This window comes from Daktulosphaira vitifoliae, unplaced genomic scaffold (genome assembly GCF_025091365.1).
Source record: "Daktulosphaira vitifoliae isolate Bord-2020 unplaced genomic scaffold, ASM2509136v1 Scaffold_3, whole genome shotgun sequence".
In the NCBI taxonomy this organism is placed as follows: domain Eukaryota; kingdom Metazoa; phylum Arthropoda; class Insecta; order Hemiptera; family Phylloxeridae; genus Daktulosphaira; species Daktulosphaira vitifoliae.
This window is the reverse complement of record NW_026099574.1, coordinates 44,886,792-44,899,314: the sequence shown is the minus strand read 5'-3', so window position 1 is coordinate 44,899,314 and position 12,523 is coordinate 44,886,792. Positions and strand designations below refer to the sequence as shown.

General features: G+C 26.5%; 1 protein-coding gene across 2 annotated transcripts in view; it reads left to right on the top strand.

The window, feature by feature from the left end:
* The window catches only part of LOC126901485 (potassium voltage-gated channel protein Shab), a 33,651-nt gene that overhangs the window by 17,375 nt on the left and 3,753 nt on the right, over nt 1-12,523 (top strand). Inside the window, exons 4-9 of one of the 2 annotated variants that reach the window (XM_050677953.1) lie at nt 2,218-3,067; nt 3,389-3,436; nt 4,172-4,353; nt 5,254-5,334; nt 11,057-11,581; nt 12,060-12,225. In XM_050677953.1, coding sequence (XP_050533910.1) covers nt 2,218-3,067; nt 3,389-3,436; nt 4,172-4,353; nt 5,254-5,334; nt 11,057-11,581; nt 12,060-12,225 — 1,852 coding nt within the window. The remainder of the gene's footprint in view (nt 1-2,217; nt 3,068-3,388; nt 3,437-4,171; nt 4,354-5,253; nt 5,335-11,056; nt 11,582-12,059; nt 12,226-12,523) is intronic. The other variant, XM_050677954.1, reaches the window with a different exon arrangement.

Below are 12,523 nucleotides of genomic sequence, written 5' to 3'. Positions count from 1 at the left end.
AGAAAAGGTAGTCACTAGCTCTTTGAACAAAAGTACAACTGTATCATCACCTAGTTAACTTTTGGTCTTAGTGTCGGACACATGAATTTCGCATCTTAATTATGTATTTTTTAAGTATTTTCCACCTTCAAATAAGAATTTCACTAACGATTAAATTTTTCTTCTTCTCGAAAACAAAAAAATTACATAAAAACCTTTTTGTCCAATTGCAAAAAATTACATATTACACCTGACATAATTTTAAGCTATAAATATACCTGTCATATATTATCCTTGAAATGCAATTTAATAGCACATATTTTTTATCAATTAGAACTATTAAATCATGAAAACATATAATAGTTTGTGTGAAACCATGATTTAGTGTTTTTATTAGTTTTAAGATGTTTTGTTGATATGAAATTTTAAAATCTCCTTAATTAGCAATCATTACAATGACCGAATTGAAAATATGACATGGTATCATTAAATAACTAAAGGAAGTCTGTTTTTATTAGCTAATTAGATACCTCCACTAAATCACTAATGTGCACATCATATGATTTATAAAGTCTGCAATTCATTTTAAACAATGACATACATAAGTAAATGCAATGTGCCATAGTTAATTTCCCGAAAATAATGACATTAAATTCCAACAACATAGGACTCAATATCTGTCAAATAATTATATAATTTATGTAATAATATTATATAAAATTCACACATTAAAATGCAATAAGTTATTACCTATTGTAGGGATGAGAATTAAATATATTTATAAATTTTGTTTGAACCACTTTAAAGGATCCTAAGTTTGTGTAACTTTGTGTAGGATTATAGAAAAACGCAGAAACATTTTCCGTTTAGGGCCTTCTAATCCCCCAAAACTATTACCTTGGTAACAATAAAATACTAAGTTTTAAAGTCAATTTATTGTAATTTGTTCTAGCTGATGGTGTGTTCAGAATAATTTAACAATATTTATAAATACGTATAATTCCTATTTGTAGTTATATGTGTTGTATTCCATAAATAGTATACAAAGAAAAAGTATAGTGTTTAGCACTTATAAATTATGATTAAAGCAACGAACTAAATACATTTATACATTTTGTTTGATTCACTTTGAAGGGTTCCAAGTTTGTGCCACTTTGTCGTTGGATTACATAGTAACGCAGAAATACTTTTTATTGTAGATGGGGGGGGATTAACTCACTTTATCACCCCTAATACTACAACATCGGAAAAATACATACTAAGTTTTCAAATCAATTGATAATAATATATACTTGCTGATGGTATTCTGATTAATAATTAATCAGAATATTATACTATTAATTTGTTTGATAAAATGTATAATTGCATATAATACTTTTAATTATGATTATCATCAATGATTAATATACATTGTCGGGATTATACCACATGTAAAGTAAAGACTAGAGATATTAAATATGCACAACTAAAAAAATTTTTCATTGTGAATACTGACGTTAAAATAAAAGTAATTGAATATATTTATAAATAAATACATTATAAAATATGGTATTAACTTATATTATCAAAACAGATAAAATTTCGGTTTCGGTAACAAATACTAGTTTTAGAAAATATTTATTTGAATTTTGATTTTGAAGTATAGAAGAATCTTTTAAAAAGATTGATTTTTGGTCAAATCAATCTCTGTTTATATGGAAATAATTAATGTTATTGGTTTAGTTCCATTGAAACTATTTTGTTGTAAATGTCACGTGAGTGTTATTTTAAACATTTTTTTTTTTTTATTGAAAAAATACGCTTTTCTAAAAGATTCTTGTAATAATAATTTAATTAAACATCTATGTACTTGAAAGGTCTTTATCGTATAATTATATAAGTTCAAAGATAACTTCATAGTGTTAAACATTTTACAACACATTTTTTACAAGATTAACTCGAATTTACAATTTGCATACAATATCATTCAAACTAACCTACTAATTATAAAATAACTATTAATCATGCATTTTAACAGCGTCTATATTTTCGGAAATGTATATTTTTTTATTTATTCATTTAATGATGACATTATAACCTTATACCTACTAAGTGTTTCAAATATATTGAAATAGTGCCTCCCTAGACAGTGCACGTTGAGAAGTATTGTGTGTGAATTTTTTGCGCATATTTGTTTTATGTGGTCATTGTGTACACATTTGAGTTTGATCCAAAATTAGAATGATTGTTGTTGACCAGGTGATAGCCGTTATATCAATACTGTTCATCATCCTGTCGACGGTAGCTCTTACTCTGAACACATTGCCAAAAACTCAGGTAGAGATTGCACCAGAAGTATTCCAAGACAATCCAATATTTGCCATGGTGGAGCTAGTGTGTATAACGTGGTTTACGCTGGAATATTTACTCCGATTCAGTGCATCACCGAATAAATGGAAATTTTTTAAAGGCGGCCTCAATGTTATCGATTTGTTGGCAATACTTCCTTATTACGTTTCTCTATTGCTACAGGCCGAGACAGATAAATCGGATACTCATCAATTCGAAGACGTGCGTCGAGTAATACAAATATTCCGTATAATGAGAATTCTACGTATTCTCAAGCTAGCAAGGCATTCAACTGGTTTACAAAGTTTAGGATTTACACTAAGAAACTCGTACAAGGAACTCGGATTACTTATGTTATTTCTTGCCATGGGAGTGCTTATTTTCTCCAGCTTGGCTTACTTTGCCGAAAAAGAACAGAATAACACCAAGTTTACGTCTATACCAGAAACGTTTTGGTGGGCCGGCATCACTATGACCACTGTTGGTTATGGTGACATCTACCCAACTACAGCTTTAGGCAAGATGATTGGCGGCGTCTGTTGCATCTGCGGCGTATTGGTCATTGCGCTACCCATTCCCATTATAGTGAACAACTTTGCCGAGTTCTATAAAAATCAAATGAGACGAGAAAAAGCACTCAAACGACGGGAGGCATTGGAGCGAGCGAAGCGAGAAGGAAGCATCGTATCGTTCCATCATGTTAACCTCAGAGATGCATTTGCCAAGAGCATGGATCTAATCGACGTAATTGTCGACACTGGTGAGGGTCTTATCACGCTAATATTCCCTTTAATTATACAAATTAACCGTTTATCAATATGTTTTAAACTCTGCATTTAATAAAATTTAGAATATTAAAAATAATCTTCCATTTAATATTAAGTTACTAATAGTGTTTTACTTATTAATTTAACGTCCCTTTTAAAAAACTATGTTCGGGTTAAAGAGGACGGTTAGGTTAATAGTTAATTAATACATTTTATTGATTAATTATTAATTTTAAACTATTGTGTATAAGACATCTTAAGATTTAATATTCAAAGTTTAGTTTACTATTTCTTTTAACTTGATGGATTTTCAGAAAGTGACATACCGAAACTATCCAAGCAGAACTCGCTGCGATCTCACGGTAAGTTGAAATTTTAAAAACAAACGTAACACTATGTTACGTTTGTTTTATGATAACTATTATTTCGTTTATGATAACTATTATCATAAAAGCTTATTCATTTCCAAAATCTCTTTGTTAAATGTCATATTTTTAAAAGTTATCCAGGTATATATTATACTAATTGACTAAAATAATTGGAGACTTAATAACCAATTTTTTTTTTATTATATATCTAACTAAACTTACACATTTTGTAATTTTTACATTTTATGTGGTAAGTTTAATATTCATTTTTAAATCATCAACTATGATCAACATTTTTGCAGAATATTTTTTTAATTTGAAACTATATAATTTATTTCAATAAAACAATGAACACAACTTGCAAATAATATAGTACCTATCGTTAAATTATAATAAAAAATAAAGTATTATTTTGCCGACTCAACTTTTATTAACATTAAATAATGATTAAAAACTTTCTTTGACAATCTTAATGATAAACATTTTATATCAAAGTTACATTAAAACAATATTTTAATTGAATATAAATTAAGCTTAAAGATGTCTGCTTTTAAAAAGTAATATATTTATCAATATAAACGATCTATAAAAAAAAATCTTCTTAGAAAGATTATATGACTTCGTAAACTCGACTATAATTTCTTATATTCAATTCCCTTTTTTTAAATGACTGCTTTTTTGATTTTTGTAAATTATTGTAATCTAATATTATCAATTTTTGTTTTATAGTAGGAAGTAATTACTCGCAGTATGAAGAAACTAGTAGTTGTAGTGAAACGATGCCATTGAATCCACCGCCTCCAGCTAGAGGTGCGGTTCACGATTCCAAGGTAAAACAAGAACAAACGTTATTGGATATCGACAATCCGGAGCAGAACGCTAATTCTTTTGGAAAGCCTTTTGAAAGCGCTGTGAGTACTTTATGTGATGGTTGTTTGCTTTTTGCTTCAAGCCTTTTACTTGTCAGCTGTCGGCCAATAAGCGCCGTCAGAAGCCATTCTAATAAGTGTCAACATTTGAGCGAACAATAAAAAAACAGACTCATTCGGGTTAACGTTTAAGGGTACCGTTGTCATTTAATGTCATTCTTTACTTTCCTAAACACCCCAGTATTATTATTAAATCATATCTTAAAAGACTTGTATAACCTGTTAAGACATCAAAAACTTTAGATCTGGTTTTCTTATTTTTCAACTTGTACTCCGTTATAGTTTTTGTTCTTCATAGCGCAATTATGTTTTATTATTATATAATATACGTGATTATGTTTTTTGATCTGAATTTCGTATTTGCAGCAAAATTTAATATTAATATTGTATGATAAATAGTAAAAAAAATTAAACATTTTTAATTTTTAATTCAGTTAAGTGATATACTTTTATTTCTGGTTTATATCATTGATCATATTAAAACCTTGTTGTTTTATATATAGCTAATCAATTTGTGAACATTTAAACTAACGTCTATTGATTTAGTAGTCTAAATTTCTAGTATATGTTAATAAAATTGAGAAAAACGTTAAGATGTTTAATTTAATTATGTGTATATTCGTACACTTAATTAAACTAAATCAATTATTATTAGTATGCAGTTATGTCATTTCACTTTGGCAGAGTTGGTGGTCCCAACGGGATACCAACATTTTCCTGGTAGCTTGCTCTTATTAATTTAAACTATTTATGTTATATGATTTAAATTTAACTGTTAATTATATACTTGTTTTAATTTTGATATATGGTTACGCGATTCAGCATTTTTTTATTATTTTTTATCATATATTTGTGTGAGTTTTTGTTTTATTTTGATTTTAGGCCATGATGGTCAAGAGTGGTTTAAACAAAAAGTTAGATGAAAAACATAATGAATTCGAATGTTGCTCTTGTAAACAAAAGGTATAAATAATACAAATAGTAATAGCCACATAAATTGAACCGATCGTTAATTATCTCCTTTTTATATTAATTTAGATTAAGTCAGAAATTTTACGTCAATAATTTGACTAGTACACTGATAATTAGTATAATAAAACAGTAGAGACAAATTTAAGAAATTTGATGTTAGGTACCCGGAAATTTATTCTATTTGTAAAAAGAAAATTTTTGGCTATTTTTAACGATGATGATACTTAACCATCTACATGTGTCTCAGAGGTTTTGAAAATTTATTTAAAAGGGTAGAAATTATGTTTATTATGCATATATTATGAATAAAAAAAAAAATTATATGTAATTTAGTGGAAAATTTAATTTTAAAAAATGTTATAGGTTATTAAGTATCACAAGTAAATGAATACTCAGTGAATAAACACCATTGAGCATTAACTAAAAATGTATGTAATTTGACTGTAATAAGTTAATATTAGTAGTTTTTATAATAAAGAAAATATTTAAATTTAATTTTTCCTCAATATCACACTTTTTTATATATCTTTAACTGTTTATTCACTGAAAAATCCAATTTTCAATATAAATTAAAATTGTCGTGTTAATTAATTTTAAACGTTATTACCAAAGAAAATTTTTCAAAGAATAAATATTTATAAGCTTAATAAACTTTTGGAGATATGATAAAGTGTAATAATATATATATATATTANAGTTGCAAGTCGCAACCGTTATATATATATTAAATAAAGAACATAAAATATTTCATTAATTTTTCTGAAAAAATTAAATATTCTTAAATATATATTTAAATATAAATTGAAACTTATTAAGAAGTAGAAAAAAAATTATTTATATGTTAAACTAAGGGAAAAACGATAATTGGGACTTTTTTTCCAGCTCACAATTTACAAGTTACGACTACTTCATGCATTAAGCGAAATCAAAATTTTTCATTGAAACATTTGCTCAGCGTGATAAAAAAATGTACATTGACAAAAAACAAATTTTTATTCAATTATTTTTAAGTTGAACATAAATTTACTTATTATTATTTGCTAATTTACTAAAATTAGTCCATATCCGACGATGGAGTAACCACTTGTCCCGGAGTTTAAATGGTTAAGAAACCTCCTCCTTGGGAGGAGACCGCAATGGCCTTAAATGGGTTAACAAAAGCGTATAATATAATAAAGTCCAAATAATGTATATCTCATGGATCTGATCAGAGATATTTTAGTATATATTTAATTTGGTATGGATATAGAATAAACTAATTTAATATTTTAATTTCTCTTAAAAATATTAAATATAATTTGTATTTTATGTAATTGTGAAACATTTATCATGTCTTCTTAATTATAATATTTTAATATAATTATTTTAACTACTCATTAATTCATTAATAACTTATATGTATGATTTAACATAATAAATGTTTAACTTCAACTGTCTATTAAACAAGTTCAGGAAATTATTAGAAAAAATAAATAAATAATAACAATTTAATAACTTGATAGTAAAAAGATAGTTCATTTAGAAAAAAAAAGTTTTGAGGTAAATAAAAATATTATTTATTATTTTAATAACTAATTATAAATAATTCATAATTTTTTTCATTTATAACAACATTTCAACAACTTAAAAAATATTCTAATATTAAGTATATTAAATTGCATCATAAAAATGTAGAGAAAATTATTGTCATTTAAGAGGATAGAAAATTAAAAAAAAATTAATAAAAAATTGTTTAGAATTTTTTTAAGCTATTGACACCAGTGGCGTATTTTTAAAAAGATTTTAGGAGCGAGCATACAAAATTTAAAATAATAGTTAGATTGTGACGTGTGGTATGATAGAAACATGCACTTCCCTTTTAGACGAATAATTTGGGGAGGGTAACTTGAATATTTACGCAGTTAAAATGTTTAGTACAAATCAAAGTCGATCGAGCTTTTCTCATATTGTGCCGATCAATATATGATAATTTAAATGTAATTTATGAAACATAATAAAAATCCAAATTTTTGTCGTGAAATAAAAGTCTTATTTATTAAAAAAATATATTTTTCTCAATAACTATTGTTATTAGATGGCTCCATTTTCTGTTATAATTTGATTTTATATGTACAATAACTTGAGTGTGAAGTGTTTTTTTGGTTTTATTTTGTTATGAAATTTCTTAAGTTCATCATATAAGGAGCACCCCTTCCCCAATAAATAGGTTCCTGTAACAATTTACAGCTATTATATTTATATAGTGTACATTAACATATCATTAAATTATCTATTCGTTTATCTATATAGTGAATATTGTGTAACTGTTGACAGGTATGTACTGGCTAATCGGATTACTGGCCACATCGTAGTGATTCCCTTGATAGATTCTTACACCTTAACAAATGATGAGTAAAAATAGTCATAAATATTTTTTGTGCCAAAAAAAAAAAGGGGGAACACCAGAAGTCATTTACCGGTATAAAATAATGTACGTGCTTGAATATTGATTAAAAGAATACTACAATAATTCTATTGCAAACGTATTACTTTGTTTTCATCACATTAGTATTTATAATAGACCTGGTTTACAACTAATGGAATAGGGGTTAATAACGAATACATTTATAAAATTTTACTAACTTTTGCTATACACAATAGCTTTATTATACAATTATTGATTTTACCTTGGTTATAAGGGTTGATATTTTTTATTGCTTTTAAACTTTAACGGCTCACGCGAGGCAACACTAGACAACAAAATATTTAATTGTCTAATAACAATTTATAAATTCTGTTTAAGAATAATTATTGATCAAAGTTTAGATGAATTAATCATCTACTTAAAATCAAACAATACCAATACATGCATTTTCATACTTATATATTTCAACACGCTTTTCTTAGTTTAATATTAAAGCAATAATAATAAAAAATATATAAATAAGGAATCTAAAATGTATATTGTAGTCCAGTGGTTTTTATAAGGTAAACAATAGTGATATAAAGGGATATAGTTAACCTTTATCTTCCTTAGTCGTTGAATTTTATAGTAAAAAAAGTATTTAACGTTCCCATTCTTCTCTCTGATCTAAATGATTTAATTGATTCAAAGTCATTTGGCTTTTTATCAGTTCAATTTCTTTAGATTTAAGTAGACATATTTTATATATCATCCCTTATAAACATTAAGAGTGTCAGTTTTATTTTTTTAGATGGCAACATATATAATCAACTAAGTAATCTATTAAATAATGATCACGTTAAGAAAATAACTGGGCTATAACAACTTATTTCAGAAGTTATTAACAATTTTATACGTAGTCAGGAGAAGTCACGATTTTTTATTTCCGAAGAATCTACTAATATATTAAATTTTGATGACCAGGGGCGGACTAACCACGAGAGAAAGGAGATAATTATGCTCTAGGCCGCCGTCTATAGAACGATAAGGGTCGTTACGAATAGTGTAATTGGGCTGACTAAATCTAACAATTATATTTAACTATTATATCATTTTTTTTAATCTTTTCAATTTTTGATAAATTGTGTTGATAAGCGTTGGTCTGTGTGGACTCTGGGTAAATTGATGTATCAATGATATTAAAACAAATTGATAATAAGTTAAATTTTTAATTATACTATGTATAATTTATAAGTTTTTTAAATTATTAAATTTGTAACAAAACAATTTTTTTGAAGCGAACAGGGTCACAACAATTTTTGTGTGCCCTCGTCTTCCAATCCACTTTTGCTGATGACTTTTTATAGTCAAAAAAATTGAGTCACCCTTTTAAAAAATAAATTTATTTATAGGATCAGAAATTCAATTTAAACAAATTGGTAAAATTAAATTAAATAATAATAAATATATTATTTTTTAAATTTCTCTTGTTTTAATTTCAAACATTTTAAGATTTTTAAGAACCAGAATTGAAAAATATGGAGTGTAGCCTTAAGTGTTTAAAAATAAATATTCTCAGTCTTACCTTTTTAGAAGAGAGTCTATAGATTATCCATTGCATCTTACCCTTGAAAACCTCAGTGATTCAAATTGAAACTGCACTTGTGATCATACCAGAAACCATAAATTAATTATGCATCTCTATTAGTATTAATCTATCGTCCAGTTTTTATAACTGTGAGATATTTAACTTTTCAAAGACTTGTTTAAGAAATTTTAAGCGCTCGATCTAGAAAATTTGATGTATACGAAATTACACATATGCTTTCTTGTATACTTCACTTGGTACCCATGTCTTTTAAGGTCCCTAGACGTCTATATGAAGTTACTTAAAATCTATATTTATTTTAAAATCGTATTAACTTCTTTTTAATGTATTAAAATATATTTTAAGCACCTTAAAATTTTTTTTCAAATTGCTTTTACAATTACCTGATCGTTAAATGAAAAATTTTTTTTGTTTTGTTTTTAATTGCGGAAGATTAAGATTATTACTAATAGTTATATCATGGCAGATGACATTGATGGCGCCGCCGGTCATCGAAAGTAAACCAGAAATAATGTGAAAAAAGAGCTACGGCACGAGACTTATCCCGTGGCCCAAAGCGTTGTAGTGATAAACCATACCACTATACCATTGAGTACTTGTGTTTTAGATGCCATTACACTCTCATATAAGTTCATAACATGGCGTGAGAAACACAGTACTGTATCACAGATCATTAATCTTAAGAGATCATAAATATTATATACACTTTTTTTACACTCTTATATCATGAATTTTTGTGCTGTTAGGGAGTCTTTTTGACTCGATAGTTTTTATTTGCATTTTTGATTAAAACAAAGTATGAGTAACAAAAAATGATAATTGAATGTATAATTTCCAAATTGAATAGTTATTTTAGCATTTACTAAAACTTAAGTTGTAGTATTTATGTTTCCATTTTTAGTCGAAAAATTGCATTTACAATACATTTAAGTTTACAAAGTACATAGGCGCCAAGTTAACGACAATGTTCAATTTATTTAATTAAGTCTGAACTAAACGGATAGTTAGTCTTTAATTAAATTTTATTTGTCTCCTAACATCCTAAATGCATTGGATGTTAATGTATACATTTCATGAATTACAATCTCAACTAGAATTTGACATGTAGTAGAAATTTTGATCGTATAGATAGTATTTATGTAATAATCTATCAAGAAATATTATTTTTAACATAATAATATAATACATGCCTTATTTATTTAAAAGGATCCCTTTTAAAGGCGCAAAAAAATTATTACTTATTTGTCTGTAACCATAATACAATTAACAATCATTAACAATTATGATTATTTGGAACACAGTTTTTTTAGTAGTTGATAATATTTAGGAATACGTATATTGCTTATGAGATTTGTTGTATGTAAAATATAATTAAATTTTTTGTTAACTTATTTTATTAACAGGTCATTACATGAGACAATCTAGGATTTTTAAAAGGAGGTGATTTTTGCCAAAAAACAATTGAATAATCTTATTTGAAGTGATTTTTTACCAAAACTGTTCATTTAATGTATTCAATTAGCTCTTTTAGCCCCCTTAGTTATGCCACTACGTTATTATTTGTTGTTATTTATACAAAATTAAATTTGATAATATGTACGTCAAAAATATAGATATCATCAAAAACTAAAATAATAAAATTTTGTTAAAATTGACTATATTGTGGTAAAGATAAAAAAAAAAATTAAATAATTTTGACTTAAATGAAATTTAATTTGCAGGAGGTCAAAGAATATTTGGATGCAGAGCACCTTACACCATATCCAACAATCGATACCAAAACTACCTTAAGTGTAGAAATGAGAGCGCTTAAGCCTAACAATGAAACACCTGCCTTGCGTTTACCTCGTAATGAAGTAGGTAGCGTAGACAGTTCAGATACTTATGTTAGTTGCAAGTCGCAACCGTTCCATTCCCAAGGTGATTTAACTGCAGAAGATTTGCATGATACTGTGTTTGAGCATCATGTTGTGGGATCTCAACAAGCACAGCCACAACAGCAACCACAATGTACACATTTGCACCATAAACTGCAAAAGCAAGCGAGTGAACATCCAACAATCAACAACGACAGTTCGAACCTCTATGTGAATCCTCTAGAAACCACTGATTGTAAAGAAACGCCTCGTAGCTTAGGGACATCGCCTATGGACGAATCCAAAGAATTTAGTTACCGCCGTTCAGTTTCTGGAAGTCGGGGTAGCTTAAATGAATCTGTAAAACGTAGAAAAACAAGATTTTTACAAGTAAGAATACTGATTAATGTTAATGTAGCTAACTAAATACTCCAAATTGTCAAAACATGTATCTATAATAAACTATTCTAACAATGGTCTTTGATAAGACAGTGGTGAATAATAAATGAACAAAATGTTTTTATACACTAGGAGTAAAATAACTATACAACATTAAATTTAAATGTAAAATTTAGTCACATTGCAACTTTATATTACAACGATAAAATTTTAATTATTGTGTAATACAAAAAATGTTCAACTTGGACTGGCCTTGAAAGGTTTCATTTCTGAAAAATCAATTATTCATAATAAAGAACTCTTAGTTAACAAAATATTCATTATTATATATACTTTTATTTAATCAGTATCAGTAAATAAACAAAAAACTATTTCTGTGGACATATTTTTTGAAATCCTTCATTACCATTCACTCGTAACTGTTATTTTATGTATGTATACATTCAAAATATAAAAATATGCATTTTAGCAATCAAACATTGGGGATCAGCCATTTACTAGGGCATCTCAGGAAAGTCTAGAGAGTGTAAAAAAAAGGAGACCTTCATTTGGCTTGTCGTCAAAATCACTTACAAATGCCACACGAATAATTAATCAACATTTGTTTGGTTTACCGTTAATATCTAGCAAATCAGGTATATCTAATAATTATTAAACTAACTTATTTCATTATCATTTTTTACTGATAAATTTTTAACAATTTAATTTATTTAATTAGATTTTTATAGTTTTAAAATTTTGTAATAGAGAATCTAATTTAAATTTTGTTAAAAATTATTTTACTATTTTATTATTAATCTTTATTATTAATATAAAAAATTATGAATTTAAATTAATAATTTTCAGTTTTAAGTTTACTGATCATACATATTAGCTTCGATGCGAAGCTGAGAAGGTATTGGTTTTACTATGATGTGTTTTTTTTTTTTTTTT